General features: G+C 43.9%; 1 protein-coding gene across 5 annotated transcripts in view; it reads right to left on the bottom strand.

Moving 5' to 3' along the window:
• klhl17 (kelch-like family member 17) overlaps window positions 1-16,831 on the bottom strand; it is a 79,811-nt gene that overhangs the window by 44,284 nt on the left and 18,696 nt on the right. For 4 of the 5 annotated variants that reach the window (XM_048615067.1, XM_048615066.1, XM_048615069.1 and 1 more), the window contains 5 exons: window positions 13,484-13,595; window positions 5,028-5,250; window positions 4,174-4,435; window positions 3,519-3,640; window positions 973-1,194 (listed from right to left, as the gene is read on the bottom strand). In XM_048615067.1, coding sequence (XP_048471024.1) covers window positions 973-1,194; window positions 3,519-3,640; window positions 4,174-4,435; window positions 5,028-5,090 — 669 coding nt within the window. In that variant the 5' untranslated portion in view covers window positions 5,091-5,250; window positions 13,484-13,595. The remainder of the gene's footprint in view (window positions 1-972; window positions 1,195-3,518; window positions 3,641-4,173; window positions 4,436-5,027; window positions 5,251-13,483; window positions 13,596-16,831) is intronic. The other variant, XM_048615070.1, reaches the window with a different exon arrangement.

Below are 16,831 nucleotides of genomic sequence, written 5' to 3'. Positions count from 1 at the left end.
GCCAGACCTGCTGAGCTTTTCCAGCAACTTCTGTTTTTGTTCCTGATTTGCAGCATCCGCAGTTCTTTCGGTTGCTTTACTATTGCTATGGACTGAGGAGTTCTTTCCAAATCTGGACCTGGATTATTTAGGTACACGCAAGTCGAATTGGATGTGTAGTCCCTGTGGCTTTTAGAGCATCCTGAACAGACTGAAAACATCTCACAGAAGGTGACAACCAAACAAGAGACAGAGATTCAGTACAGCTTCTGTGATATCCTTAAAGCCTCACTGGGGAAGTGCAGCATTCCCACAGACACCTGGGAACCACTGGCCCAAGACCATCCAAAGTGGAGGAGGTGCATCCGGGGAGGCATTGAGCCCCTCGAGACTTGCCGTTGGGAAGAAGTGGAAGCCAGGGGAAAACAGTGTAAGGACCGTACTGCCACACCGACACCCCCACCCACCACTTCCTGTGACTGCCTTCCGTCCCAAGTGTAACAGAGCCTGCGGGAGCCCCATGGGTATGTACGGCCACCTACAGCCTCACCCTGAGGGTGGAAGGGAGTCATCCTCATCTGTGAGGGACTGCCGATGACGACAACAGGAATCTGAATGGAAACTGCTTAAGGGCCAGCAGCTGAGTAAAGCAAAATGGGCAGCCAGAGTCCATTTTATAATTCATTGAACAATACAGCACCAAAAAAAAAAGGCTATTCTGCCCATCGTGCATGTGCCAACTCTTGGAAAAACGCTACCCTTTTTGTCACTATGCCCCTTTAGCCTGTCTCTATTTTGCCAGCAAACTTTCCTCTCGCGAATTCTTTGAGGGCGTAACAGTTGTATGCATCAAAAAGGGATGGAATAATGTTCTGCGACAGGAAGGAATGAAAATGCATTACAAGGGTAATCTAAGGACAGGGGGAGGAGTGCTGTTCCTGCACTTAAACCTTGGCACCACATGCAAGTTCAAACCCGGTCTTTAACCAATACCTGTTTAAGTGGCAGCAGCATAAATTCCTCAGTTTTGGAAACCTCCACAAAGTGCTGGAGCACATACTTGTGTGCAGATTTGAGCAGGTCACTGCAGGAATGTGTATCAGCAAATCCTCGGATTCCCAGACAGTTGGATGGATCAAGTTGGCTCAGAAGGAACTTACAACAGGCGTCTCGAACACCATTCAGCTGCAAGAGGCTTGCTGCAGGAAGCAGTGTCTGTGGGGCAAAGAACATACCGACCAGTTTCAAAATATATCGTCTCAGTCGTAAGGTTTTATAAGGTGGCTGTATTCTGGAATGGTGTCTTAAATTGAGGAGAAAAATGGACAAATGAAGGGGTTGTGTAACTTAATCCGAACTGGGCTAACACAGACCTTGCAACATGTTGGCTGTTAAAGATTAAAGCCCCAAATGATTGCATTGGGAAGAAGATTAAAAGCTTTTTTTTTCCACACCTAAAATACCTGGGCTGGCAGTGGATAGACTGTCAGTCAGTCTCGAAAGTCCCATGAGCTATCAGCTCATGAGCTGTTAGTTTAGTTTACAAAATCTGTCCATTTAGTTTCACACTAGAAGGAAACTGGGAGTTTAAAAGGATAGCTAATCAGCATTCCTACTTGGATACAAGCCCCACGTGATTCACATTGCCAGGAGGCTGGCTTTCGTGGGTGAGAGTGTGTTGATCAGACGCAAGTGTAGGACCAGCTCACTGGGCACTTCCTTAGAATATCACTGAATCTCACAGATAGGGTCAGGTACCAGAGAGACAGAGAGTGGGAGAGAGCGTGTGAGAGCAAGACTTGCATTGATATAGCACCTTAATGGTAGTAAAGCATCCCAAGATGCTTTAATAGGAGTGTAACTGTTGGTGTGTAGCTTGGAGGGGAACGTGGAATTGGTGGTGGTCTCTCTGCTACCCTAGTCATCCTAGGTGGTACAGCTTGTCTGTCTGGAAGGTATTCAAGGAACCTTAGCTCATCTTGTAACTGGTACACACTGCTGTGGTGCATCTTGTAACTGGTACACATTGCTGTGGTGCATCTTGTAACTGGTACACATTGCTCTCACAGTGTGTACACGATCAGGGAGTGAATGTTGAAGGTGGTGGATGGGGTGTTAATCAAGCAGGCTGGCATTGGAGCTGCACTCATCCAGGCAAGTGGGGAGTATTCCGTGATACTCCTGACTTGTGCCTTGTGGATGGTGGATCAGCTTTGGAGAGTCAGGAGGCAAGTTATGCTCCACAGAATCTCCAGTCTCTGCCCTGCTCTTGTAGCCACAGTCTGGTGTGGTTGAGTTTCTGGTCAATAGTAATCCTCAGAATGTTGGTAGTGGAGGACTCACCGATGGCCATTATCACTGCCCCAATAGGGCAATGGTTAGATTCTCTCTGTCGGTAGCTGGTCATTGCCCGTCACTTGTCTGGCACAAATATTACTTGCCACTTATCAGGCCTGGCCTGAATGTTGTTCAGATTGTCCTGCACGTGGACACAGTCGACTTCATTATCCTAGAAATTGTGAATGGCGCTGTGCGCTGTGTAATCATCAGTGAAAATCCCCATTTCTGACTTTATGGCTTATTGATAAAAGCAGCCGAAGATGGTTGGGTCTAGGGCACACCCTGAGGAGCTCCTTCAGAGACGTCCTAGGGCTGAGTTGACTAGCAATTAAGCATCATCTGTTAGGCTTGGTGTGACTCCAGCCAATGATGTGCTTTCCTCCCATTCCCTTTGACTTCAACCTCACTTCTCTTTGTATCTATTTAATCTAGACAGATAGGTAGATCCCTGATCAGGAGGGGAATCAAAGGGTTATAGGAAAAAAGCAGAAAAGTGAGGAAAGTCGGATCAGCCATGATCCTCTTGAATGTTGGAGCAGACTCAAGGGGCTGAACAACTTACTCGTGTGTTCCTAATTCTAATGGTCATAGAGTCATACAGCACGGAAACAGTCTCTTTGTCCAACAGTTACTGTTTCTCTACATTGCACTCAACTGAGTGCAGCCTTGATTCTAACATCACTCTCACCTGACCTCTGGAATTCAGCTCTTTGTTCAGGTTGGAGTGAAGACAGTAACAGCTCAGGAGCCAAGTGGTCTTTCCAAAATGCAAATGGAGAACCAGTGAGGTCATTGGCAAATAGGTGCTGCCTGATAGCACTGAGGACCACTCCTTCCATCACTTTGCTCTAAGTAGCTTGAAAGGGCAGAAATTGCTTGGCTTTTTGGTCCTGCCTTTTGTAGACCGTATATACTTAAGTAATTTCTTGCTTTTGCTGTACTGGAGAAGCTGGGCTAGAAGCGCGGCTGGATCTAATGAGGTAATGGGTGAATGAGGCTGGTGTGAGTCAGGAGACAGGCAGAAGAATCTCAGATGAGCTTCACGGAGGGAGTTAAATGTGAAAATAATTGCTGTTTGCTCCCGAAACTCCTCCTGTCTAAAGCAAAATGCTAGGGTTTATATATAAAAAAAGTGAATCACATCAGTCCTTACGGAAAACATGACAAATCCTGGGAGAAATTCAACTGAGGCCATCTACCTGTACGTTTCCTTCGCCCACCACAATCTCGGCAGTGTAGGCATATTGTACAAGCTGCTCTAAGGCCTGAGGGTCAATATCATGTAATGTCACATGGGTTTGGCGACTCTCACTCATCTCATCTGCAGGCAAGACAAAAACAAAACACAGAAAAATAGTTTACGGCATCACAGGTGAATCTGAAAGATCACACTCACTTTACCTTTTGCAGCTGGTGATGATGATGATATATGGGAGGTAGACATCATCCTGGGGTTTACCTCCATCCCAACATCTAACAAGGTGGAATGCTGCACAGACAAACAGCTTATTCTCACATATCGAAGGTCTCAGCCCAATGTAATCTGACCCAGGGAGGTAGAAACTCCCCAGCTGGTAGTTTCACAGGAGTCGCCATTAATCAGAGTCGGAAGCCAGTTGGGGCAATAATTTTTTTATCAATTTTATTCACATGTGTGGGCATTGCTGGCAAAGCCAGCATTTGCTGCCTACCCCCAATTTAAAATGCTGAGAGTTACTTGGTACATGCAGCTTTCTTCTGATTCCAAATTTTCCTGGTAATTTTTTTTTGCATCTGATCTCATTGGAAAAGGATCTGCAGCAAGCTGGTTTAATTCTCCAGTGTCAGTCCTATAAGGAAAGCCTTGGTACTTACTGGTAAACATGGCATGGAAGTAAGGGCTACATGAAGCTAGCACCAGTTTGTGTGCCTTGATTTCTTTACTGCCCACGTGCAGGACGATATCGCACAGCAATCCCCGTTGCCTCATTCGGTTCATCGATACAAAAGCATCATGGTAGTGGCGCTTGGAATTGTGGGAGATACTGTGGCCATCGCGGTTTAGCAGCTGCATTCCACCCTCCATAACAGGACTTCTCTCCGAGGCGCCCTCTTTCGCTGGTTTCACTCTCTGTGACTACAGAAACGGGAAACATTACTTGAGCAAATTAGCACGCAAGAGACAGCCGTGATCATAACATAAGAAATAAGAACATTCCTACTCATTAGGCAGCTTGGCCCATCGACTGTGGTCTGAGTGAGGAGATGGTCTTCGGAGGGTCAGTGCAGACTCGACGGGCCAAATGGCTTCTTTCTGCACTGTAGGGATTCTATGATTCTGTCAATGCTAAAGCCTTGTTTCTAATATGGGGCAATATTTTTTTTTCCAATTTTATTCACACGTGTGGGCATTTGCTGCCTACCCACCCCATGACTGTGGTCTGCCTTTTAATATGATGATGGCCAACTTCTGCCTCAGCTCACATTTTCCTGCCCTTCACCATAATTCCCCCATGCCCCAAAGATCTGTCTAGCACAGCCTTGGATATACAGCATGAAGGAGCAACCACAACCCTCTGGGCTACAGAATGACCGAGATTTACGAATCTCTGAAGGAACAAATTTCACCAACTTTCAGGTCCAAAGAGAGTTTGGTATTCACGCGCATAAGTGTTTTGATAACATACAAACAAAAAAAGAGAAATCCATGGATTTAATGAAATGCCGACCTTTAAATCTGGAGGTCTCGAACAAAGGGGAATAGAAGTCAGGTTTCCGCTATACAAAGCCATGGTTAGACCACACCTGGAATATTGATAGTGGCTGTGGGTATCACATCTTGGGAAGGATATACTGACTTTGGAAGGAGTGCAGTGAAGATTTACCGGAACAATATCTGGGCTTCAGAGCTTCAATTGCAACGAGAGATTACACAAAGCAGGCCTGTATACCCTGGAAATTAGAGGGCGAAAAGGGTCATTTAGTCAAAGTTTAAGATATTTAATGGGCACAGTTGGATAAAAACGACTTCTGTTGGTTGGTGAGTTTTGGATGAGGGTTTGAAGATAAACTGAGGCAGATCTTTCAGGAGTGAAATAAAGAAAACTTTGAAATACAAGCTTGAACATAGTTCCTTGAAAGTGGAGTTGCAGGTAGACAGAATAATGAAGGCGGCATTTGGTACGCTTGCCTTTATTGGTCAGTGCATTGAGCAAAGGAGTTGAGTGGTTATGATGCAGCTGTACAGGACATTGGTTAGGCCACTATTGAAGTATGGTGCTCAATTCCGGTCTTCCTGCTATAGGAAGGAAGTTGTGAAATTTGAAAGGGTTCAGAAAAGATTTACAAAGATGTTGCCAGGTTGGAGGGTTTGTGCTATAGGGATAGGCTCAATAGGCTGGGGCTTTTCTCCCTGGTGCGTCAGAGGTTATAAAATCAGGAGGGGCAGGAATAGGGTGAATAGAAGGTCTTTTTCCCAAGGAAGGGGAGTCCAAAGCTACAGGGCATAGGTTTAAGGGGAGAAAGGAAAGATTTAAAAAGGGACCTAAGGGGCAACCTTTTCAGGCAGAGGGTGGTGTGTGTATGGAATGAGCTGCCAGAGGAAGTGGTGGAAGTGGGTACAATTGCAACATTTAAAAGGTATCTGGATGAGTATACAAATAGGAAGGGTATAGAGGGGATACAGTCCTAGATTAATTTAGGGTATTTCTCAGCATAGATGTGTTGGACCAAAGGGGCTGTTTCCATGCTGTACAACTCTGTGACTCATCGGGATTGGGCACTTGATGATGGGTTGATGATTAGTTTTAAAAGGCTCGTGGTTCTTTTTGTTCAACGAAGATATTAAAAGCAATATCTGGGATAAGTGTGGGTTTATGACATTAGATCAGCTTTGGTAGAACTGAATGGACGAACACAAACGACAGGCTAAGTGACTGAATCTTCTTCCTTCACTCCTCAGTCCCATTGGGATAATGGAAATACTCACATTGCCACATTTCCCACCTCGCAACCTTGCTTTTTAAACAGGTTAATAGTTGGGGTTAGGAAATGAAAGGTGTATTTAAAGTGAGGGAGGAAATGTTTGTCAATAGAATGTGTTCTTCTACCTGAATATTGGAGCTGTATAGGTGCTTGGCCATTGACAGCCTGAGTAACTGGGAGAATCCAACAACACGCACTGTGGCAGGTCAAATCATATCAATTATCAATACCCCGAAAAGTGAAAATATTATTATTATCTGCAAAGCACAGTGCCATTCAACCAACCTACAATAGCCAACATCATAGTCTAAAGGAGATGGGGTAGGTCATTTAGGACTGAGATGAGGAGAACTTTGTTTATTCCAGGGAGCGGTGAGCCTGCGGAATTCTCTGCCATGGAAAGTGATTGAGGTCAAAACACTGGATGTTTTCAAGAAGTAGTTAGACATCGTTCTTAGGGCCAAAGGGCATGGGGAGAACGTGGGAATAGGATACCCAATTGGATGATCACATTGGACGATGCAGCAGGCTCAAGAAGGGCCGAATGGCCTACTCCTGCTCCTGTTATCTTCGTTTGTATGTGGACGTTGACCAAGAATTTTAGCAACTTTCACTTTTGCTCCTGTGGCGATATTCCAGGTTTGGGGGTGGGGAGGCGGCGGTTGATTTGATCACATGGATTTCAGGCTTCAGCCAATTAGCCGGGTGAGGGCAAGAATTAAATTTGAAGCACAGTTTGTTCAGTACCACTTGTCTAACTCCAGCTGTTCCTCCACTTAAGGCGAATCCGTGAGGAGACGCACACTGAGTCAGCTCTCAGGTGGCACAGAAGTTGCTCACTCTCCAGCTGCTTCTAAAATTAGAGGCAAAAATTCCCCGTGGTACCTTTTTATCTTGAATAACCATCAATATCATTTTCTCGCATCTGGAACTGAGCCAGAAGGAAAGCTGCAGTGAGGGAAGGAAATGCAAACATAGCATTAAAAAAAACTTAAAGGGATATATCAAGTGGAAGGGAAATGAGAGTTCCCAGAGAAAAAGGGCTGCAGAGGATTGAGAAGTTACTTGTATTGGGCTGAATGGCCTTTTTTAAAATGTAATCAGGAACAGGAGGAGGCCATTCAGCCCCTCGAGCCTGTTCTGGCATTCAATGAGATCATGGCTGATCTGTGGCCTAACTTCACATACCTGTCTTTGGTCCACATCCCCTAATAACTTTGCTTAACAAAAATTGATTTATCATAGATTTAAAATTAACAGTGTAGGAATAAAATACTGCAGCTGCTGAAATTGGACTCGAAACGTGAGCTTGCTTTCTGTCCCTGGATGCTGCCTCACCCACCGTGATCTCCAGCATTTTTTGTTCTCAGTTAAAATTAACAATAATTGTTTGCAAGAACATCTTAAATGCGACATTCATCTATCCAGCGTATTAAGTAGCTTATCCCACATTTATTGGTTGATTTATCTGTCAGTTCAATCACACCTGTTGTGCGTCTCACTCACAGGAGAATACCGAAGAGAAAAAAAAAAAATCAAGAAAACAATCTCTGGTGACAAAAGGATCTGTTAATAGCTTGTCAATTATGTTATCAATGTTTACAATGCACAAGTGAAAAGTATTCATTGATTCATTGAACATATCCATTTTGATTTAGACCCTTCCTTACCTCTCCCTCAACTGTGATGGTCAGAATTTTTGTATGTAAACTAATCAGTCCAAAATTACAGGTGACTTATTAGTGGTAGTTAATAAATTTAAAAAAATATCACGGGTGATTTGGTAAGAAGAAAACAAAAAACAGTTGTAAGAGTACTACAGGTTTTAAAAATAAAAGAATAAAAGGAAAAGTACCTTGCACATCTATAAAGAAAGACTGCCAGGAGAAAGCAGACACAGGTACAGATAATGTGGTATTCTGCAAATAAATCCAGGATGACGTAGATCAGTTGGTGTCTTGGTTTACTTTATCATCATCTGACTTTATAAGGTTGAAAAGTATCCTCGATCCGCTCAGAGTGGAGGACAAAACTGCTTCTGACTCCTCGATGACTTTGTTAACGCAGAGCTTACACATGTTAAAAACACCTGCTTTTGTTTATACATCCAAGCTGTAGGAGCCTGACCAACAGGACATCAAAAGGTCTATCTGGATTTGGATCTAACGGATTCGACAGCTAGCGAGGAAGAATCAGAAGAAGGGGACAGGTCAACTAGTTTTTGATTCTTCACAGAAATGTGTACAGTGAGGCTAATTTAATGAGCAAGAGAATTCTCACACTGTTGTCACATCCTAGGTCACTGGTTGACAGGGTGACGTAGGTCATTACAGATGAGGAATCTCTCTTGGGCCTACTCATAGATAAATGCCCAAAGCAATTGTCAGACTTTCAACTGCCTGATTTATTAGCAGTGGCATAAATCTATTTAAAAAGGAATAGGGTAACAGTTCCCATAAAAATAACAGTGAAATGTCACAAGGCATTAGCATTCCATGCACTAATATGGTCAGCAGGAATTGATGTTCTTATATTACCTGTGCTGCAGTTCACAGAGAAGCACATCATCATGACCTCTGTACCTCTAGCTCCTCCTCTCATGAAAAATGAGTAAAAGCCTATTTTTCTCCATAATTAATAACGTACTACCGAAACTCTGCTCAGAGCACAGCCTGAGCAATGCAGTCTTGCAGTGGATCATTTTGCTGGTAAGGAAATTGCAGTGAAGAATGGGGAAACTCCCAGTGCCCATTAGTAAAAGGACCTTACCTACCGCTGACCTCAAAGTATTACGTTTTAAGATATTAAGATGTCAGACATGTCACTTGTTACATAGATTGTACAGGGCAGAAGTAGGCCATTCAGCCCATCTGAGAAATGCCGGAGAAATTTTCGGTCCACACAAGCCTCCTTCTAATCTTCACCTCACCCGTCTCTGTTTTTCTCCCTCATGTTTAGCAGCTTCGGCTCAACTGTTCACTCAACAGGAAAATGCTAGAAATCTGAAACAAACACATGCTGGAAAAACTCAGCCCTCTAGTTTTGGACTGCCCCACCCCAGGGGAAAAACCTTACCTATTTACCATCTCCATACCCCTCATGATTTTATAAGCCTCTGGAAGGTCATCCCTCAGCCTCTGGCGCTCCAGGAAAAATAGCCCCAGCCTATTCAGCCTCTCCCTGTAGCTGAAACCTTCCAACCCTGGTAATAGAGTCAGAGTCACGCAGCACGGAAACAGATCCTTCGGTCCTACCAGTCCATGCCGCCAATAATCCCAAACTAAATTAGTCCCACCTGCCTGCGCTTGGCCCATATCCCTCTAAACATTTTTTGTCCATGTACTTATCCAAATGTCCTTTAACCATTGTAACTACACCCCCATCCACCACTTCCTCTGGAAGTTCTTTCCACACAAACAACTCTGTCTAAAAATACTGCCCTTGTCTTTTATAAATATTTCTCCTCTCACCGTAAAAATATGTCCCATTATCTTGAAATCCCCCACCCTTGGGAAAAGACACCTGGCATTCAATTTATCTTTGCCCCTAATGATTTTATGTACCTCTATAAAGGTCATCCCTCAATCTCCTAACACTCCAGGGAAAAGAAGTTGCAGCCTATCCATCGTCTTGTTATAACTGAAACCCTCCACTCCCACCAACATCCCGGTAAATCTCTTCTGAACCCTCTCCAGCTTCATAATATCATTCCTGTTATAGGCAGACGTTACCAGACCTGCTGAGTTTCTCCAGCATTTTCTGTGTTTTGTTCTTTTGTTGCTGTTCACCTCAACTCCTTCCATTTGCTAACCACAAGATCTAAAACCAGGAAGCCTTCTTTCACACAAAGGATTGTGGAAATCTGAAACTCTCTCCATCGGAAAGCTAGAATCCACTGGGCTGGTCAGTTGGAGCAACGAAGGCTGCGTTTCATTGAATTTTGCTCATTTAAAGATATCAGGCCTTTCTGTGGTTTTTCCCCCCCCGGGGGTGGGGGGGAAAAAAAGAAAAAAAATCAGTTGGGGCCAGGCCCCACACAGTCTGAGACCCATGGCTGGCTCCAGTTCTGAGGTTGCAAAAGGTCAGCATTGGCGGAGGAGGAGCCCGGAGCTAGGACCCCAGTGACTGATGACTGGCAGCAACGTCTGGAAGGAAGGTTGGGGGGGGGGGGGGGGAAAGAGTGGTGCTGGAAGTAGGAGACCAGGCCCATGGCTCTAGCTTGGACACAGTGGCTGCGGGAGTGACTGCAACGGTGGAGACGGGGCCTGTAACGGAGACTCCAGAGCCCGTTACAGAGAAGCTGGCCAAGATCAAGCAATGAATGGAGGAGTAGCAGAGGGGGGTAACAAGAAGAGGAGGGAAAGGTGAACTCTACTGCGTTACATTCTGTGTTTTATAAACTGGCAGGGGAGCACGGCCACACTCTGCGTTTTGCATGTGCAAAAACACATTTCACTGTATTTTTATATTCATGTGACAATGAATCTAAACCTAATTCTGATTATGGAATAGGGGTTCAAGACAGGTAGGTGTCATCGAGGTACTCTTCAGCCATGATCTAACTGAAAGGTGGCACAAGTTGTAGTGTTCAGCGATCTACCCCCGTTCCTAGGATCATGTGGAGTAAGGACTACAAACTGCAAAACTGGTTCCAAAAATGGAGAATGTAGCTGATACGGTAATGTCATTCCTGCTCACTGACATTGATAAGCAAAATGTTACCACTCGCGTTGATGACTTGTGTGTGATGAAGATTTTATTTTATCTAGTTTGATAAATAACAGGAAAAAAAACCTAATGCATTCATCCCATTAGACCTGCACAAACTCCCCAACCACAGGAGACTAAGTTGTCCATGCACCCTTGCTGGTCTCCAAAGATTATCATGGTCCTTGAGGATTATCATGCAAGATTGCAGAAAATTAATCCGTTCTTGCTTTTGGACAATACAACTGATGGTTGGAATTCTGAGTGATGTTTGTTGGAACCGGATTATATCATGGACAAGGGGAGAGATGATTTCTTGAGAAAGACTACCCACAATCACAGAATGAAAAGTTGAAGCTATGAAGCAAGGTTTGAAAAATAAACAAGGCATTTGGAATAAAGGAGATCGAGATTGTATCCAGTTGCAGCTTATAAAGTTGTGGAAGATTATTTTCAGAGATAAATAGCAAAGGGTTGGCTTGTAGCTTTCGTAAACGAGGCGTTTGGTGTTTATTATTGTAAAGAGCAAATGACCATCTTGGAATTTTTTTTTAAATACAAAGATGTTTCAAGAACAGAAGACATGCTCCTGCACATGAGTATTAAAAGGCGAGACTGTATCACCAATTGATTTCTTGGTCTGGTTACTGCATGATTGAGGTGGGATCTAGGAATATGAATATTAAAGCTAATTCTCAGTGGTTTTCCCCTCTCATCACCATCGTAATTTCTCAAAGCACAGAAACAACAGCATTCAAACTAGGAAGTACATTTATTTTAGAATATGACTGGAATGTATTTGAAATTTTAGTATAGAGCAGCAGCTAGTTTTAAATTCTGTTTAAACTGTATATCACTACAAGCAGCATCTCTCTAGGATGTGATTCAGAAATTGCTCATAATAATGTTTTCATCCTACAACGTAAACTAACATTACTTACAATGACACTTTGAGGTTACTATAGGTCAGTAACTGATCTTTCACCTCAGAGTTGTTTGTTCCCATCCAGTAGATGAACACTTCCACTCACTCTTTTATCGACAAGGGGTCTCTTTCAATTGAGTTGGAGCAGTCTCTATCCGGATCCCAGGACCAAACTGTCATCAATTTGGCGATCCCTCAAGCCCCCTGGGGCTACAGTATTGTACAGCGTATTTCCCTTCAATAACTGGCACTGCCAATGGAGAAACCATGGGGTAGGAGGCAAAAGCAATGATAAAACTGCAACCCAGGCAGTCAGGCTTGTTGGCTGGGGCTGAGGCAAATAGTGTCATCTGCAGCAAGGAACAAAAAAAAAAGGCCTTTCTTTTTCCTCAACACCATTTAACCTTCGGCCTGAGCTTTATCACTTTGTACGGTGGCTTCCTCTAAGCCGTTTCTTCCTGCATTGGACAGTTATATGCCCGTGACCCCATGTGAATCACAAAATGGTAGAGATGCTTTTCAAATCGGTCCTTACAAGACTTTTATCCCCTCAGCAAGTTGGACTGGGGACTCAAGAGCCTGAAGTCAAGGAGGCAATGGGCTAATCCACAAGGTCAGGAGTCACATGACACTGGGTTATAGTCCAACAGATTTATCTGAAATCACAAGCTTTTGGAGCATTGCCCCTTTGCCAGGTGAAGTCCACTTCATCTGATGAAGGAGCAGCGCTCTGAAAGCTTCTGATTTCAACTAAACCTGTTGGACTATAACCTGGTGATGTGACTCTGGACTTTGTCCACCCACAATCCAACACCGACACCTCCACATCATAATCCACAAGATCATGGCAATGACCGAAACTCAAAACAAAAAAAAGTGCTCAAAATAAAATGCAGAAGTGGGTAAAAGCCATGCTGCACAACCAACCCCTTGTCAAACCAGGAACTACTAATACTCAAAAGTAGAATACTTTGAAACAGGGATAACAAGGTGTAGAGCTGGATGAACACAGCAGGCCAAGCATCATCAGAGGAGCAGGAAGGCTGACGTTTCGGACCTAGATCTTTTCTGAAGAAGGGTCTAGGCCCGAAACGTCAGCCTTCCCGCTCCTCTGATGCTGCTTGGCCTGCTGTGTTCATCCAGCTCTACACCTTGTTATCTCAGATTCTCCGGCATCTGCAGTTCCTACTATCTCTGAAACTACTTTGAAATAGGGATGGCTTCTTTCAAACTCAGGTGGTGCTGGAAGCTTGTGTCTGTCAGGGAGATCAGAATACTGCGCCAACTGAGATATTGTACAAATATTTTCCATTTGATGAACTGCTGTTCATTTTACACCTAAATGCCTACATTATAGTTAAATATGTTCTTGAGTACATGTGACAATAAAATCTATATCAAACTACACCCACATGAAAAGTTTCAGCACAAAGTTATTCATGAACATGCTGACAAGCCTACTGTAACATTGAAACAAGCAAGTCATTAAATAATAAATCACCTTTGTTGTTGCTCACGCAACCGAAGGTTTAAAAGCTTCAGCGCCTTTTAAAGGATGGTGATACTTACCATTCTCACAAAGTTTACACTCAACCTTCCAGAAGTTTCTTCAGGGAAAGATCCACCTATGCCTAGAGTGATCTTTGGTCGGCTGAGTTAAAATTTGTGAAATGAGACAAGTCTGAAAAGGAGAAAAAGGAAATAATGCACCTTTAAAATCTGGAAGTTATCTGAAGAAATGCAAAACAAAACATTTTTCTCCTTTCGTTAAAAAAAATGCCAGCATTAAGTATCCTTCGACTTTTCAAAATGCAAACAGATTAACGTGTGAAAACATTCTCTTGCAAACAGTGAATATTGTGTAAACCGAGGACACACACACACAAATAATAAAAGCAAAATACTGCAGGCACTGGAATTCCGAAACAAACACAGAGAATGCTGAAGACTCAGTGGGTCTGTGGAGAGAGGAACAGAGTTAAAGTTTTGAGTCTGATATGTCCCTTCTTCTGAATTGAAGACTAACACTGGACTCTCAGAATCCCTATAGTGTGGAAGCAAGCCATTCGGCCCATCGAGTTTACACTGACTCTCTGAAGAGCATCCCATTCGGACATGCCTTCTTAGCCTATCCCTGTAACCCTGAACTTCCCATGGCTAGTCCACCCAGCCGGCACATCCCTGGGCACTATGCAACAATATAGCGTGGCCGATCCACCTAACCTGCACATCTTTGGACTGTGGGAGGAAACCAGAGCACCCAAAGGAAACCCACGCAGACACAGGGTGAATGTGCAAACTCCACACAGACAGTCGCCCAAGGGTGGAACTGAACCCTTTGTCCCTGGTGCTGTGAGGCAGCAGTGCTAACCACCGAGTTACCCTGCCTCCTGTTAACCTGGTTTTTCTCTCCACAGATGCGACCAAACTTGTAGAGTTTGTCCAGCATTTTTTGTTACACACAAAAATGCATTCCAACATAAGAAGTACATTATGGAGCAGTATGTAAATAGTCCAACTTGGGAAGGGGCCATACTGGACCTGGTGTTGGGGAATGAGCCCGGCCAGGTGGTTGAAGTTTCAGTAGGGGATTACTTTGGGAATAGTGATCACAATTCCGTAAGTTTTAGAATACTCATGGACAAAGACGAGAGTGGTCCTAAAGCAAGAGTGCTAAATTGGGGAAGGGCCAAGTATAGCAAGATTGGACAGGAGCTGGGGAATGTGGATTGGGAGCAGCTGTTTGAGGGTAAATCCACATTTGATATGTAGGAGGCTTTTAAAGAGAGGTTGATTAGAGTGCAGGACAGACATGTCCCTGTGAAAATGAGGGATAGAAAGGGCAAGATTAGGGAACCATGGATGACAGGTGAAATTGAGAGACTAGCAAAGAGGAAAAAGGAAGCATACACAAGGTCTAGGTGACTGAAAACAGAGGAAGCTTTGGAAGAATATCGGCAAAATAGGACCAATCTGAAACGAGGAATTAAGAGGGCTAAAAGGGTCATGAAATATCTTTAGCAAACAAGGTTAAGGAAAATCCCAAAGCCTTTTATTCGTACATAAGGAGCAAGAGGGTAACCAGCGAAAGGGTTGTCCCACTCAAGGACAAAGGAGGGAAGTTATGCCAGGAGTCAGAGAAAATGAGTGAGATTTTTATGAGTACTTTGCGTCGGTATTCACCGAGGAGAAGGACATGACGGATGTTGGGGTCAGGGATAGACATTTGAATACTCTAGGTCAAATCGGCATGGCGGCGGGGGGGCAGTGTTGGGTATTCTAAAAGGCATTAGGGTGGACAAGTCCCTAGGTCTGGATGAGATCTATCCCAGGTTACTGGGGGAAGTGAGAAAGGAAATAGCTAGGGCCTTAACAGATATCTTTGCAGCATCCTGGAGCACGGGTGAGGTCCTGGAGGACTAGAGAATTGCTAATGTTGTCCCCTTGTTTAAGAAGGGTAGCAAGGATAATCCAGGTAATTATAGACCGGTGAGCCTGACGTCAGTGGTGGGGAAGCTGCTGGAGAAGATACTGAGGGATAGGATCTATTTACATTTGGAAGAAAATGGGCTTATTAGTGATAGGCAGCATGGTTTTGTGCAGGGAAGGCCATGTCTTTCCAACTTGATAGAATTCTTTGAGGAAGTGACAAAGTTGATAGATGAGGGAAGGGCTGTAGATGTCATATACATGGATTTCAGTAAGGCGTTTGATAAGGTTCCCCATGGTAGGCTGATGGAGAAAATGAAGTTGCATGGGGTCCAGGGTGTACTAGCTAAATGGATAGAGAACTGGCTGGGCAACAGGAGACAGAGTTGTAGTGGAAGGGGGTTTCTCAAAATGGAGAAATGTGACCAGTGGTGTTCCACAGGGATCCGTGTTGGGACCACTGTTGTTTGTGATATACATAAATGACCTGGAGGAAAGTATAAATGGTCTGATTAGCAAGTTTGCAGATGACACTAATATTGGTGGAGTAGCAGGTAGTGAAGGGGACTGTCGGAGAATGCAGCAGAATATAGATAGATTGGAGAGTTGGATGGAGAAATGGCAGATGGAGTTCAATCTAGACAAATGCGAGGTGATGCATTTTGGAAGATCCAATTCAAGAGTGAACTATATGGTAAATGGAAAAGCCCTGGGAAAAATTGATACACAGAGAGATCTGGGTGTTCAGGTCCATTGTACCCTGAAGGTGGCAACGCAGGTCGATAGAGTGGTCAAGAAGGCATACGGCATGCTTTCATTCATCGGACGGGGTATTGAGTACAAGAGTTTGCAAGAGAAACCCCTGGAGGTAAACCTTGCCAGGCCCTGCATTAAAATGAGTATATCAGATTACTGGATTAATAGTGCAAGCGAGATGGAGCTAATGTTGCTGGGGATGCCAGTGTTTTACCTTCCATAATCCAACAATCTTCAGGGTGTACCTTCTATTTATACAACACAATCAACTTTGAAGGCATGCTTTTCAACTATTTTCAATCCTTTGTGCCAACTCTGGATAGACTTCGGACAGAGCGCAGACACAAACTGGTGAGCTACATGTTACACATTCCATAAATGAAGCAAGATTAGTCCCTGAATCTTGCAACAATAAGCATTTAAATTCTTACCTGAAAAGGGAAGAGTCAGACAATACAAGTTACTAGAACTGGTTAAGACTGTAATAACAATCATGGGTGATCTGATAATCCTCTGTCCACGTTCCTGCCCCTTCCTCATAAACCACGATTCCTCAACTGATTAAAAATCTTTATCTGTCTCAGCCTCTAACATATTTAATGACCCGGCCCCTATAGCCCTCTGTGATAAAGAATTCCACACATTCATTACCCTCTTAAAGAAGAAATTCCTCCTTATCTTTGTCTTAAATGTGCAAACTCTAATTCTACCCTGCCGACCTTACATTTTACT

The sequence above is a fragment of the Rhincodon typus genome, chromosome 31 (assembly GCF_021869965.1).
Source record: "Rhincodon typus isolate 14 chromosome 31, sRhiTyp1.1, whole genome shotgun sequence".
In the NCBI taxonomy this organism is placed as follows: Eukaryota; Metazoa; Chordata; class Chondrichthyes; order Orectolobiformes; family Rhincodontidae; genus Rhincodon; species Rhincodon typus.
This window is presented reverse-complemented; position numbering and strand designations above follow the sequence as displayed.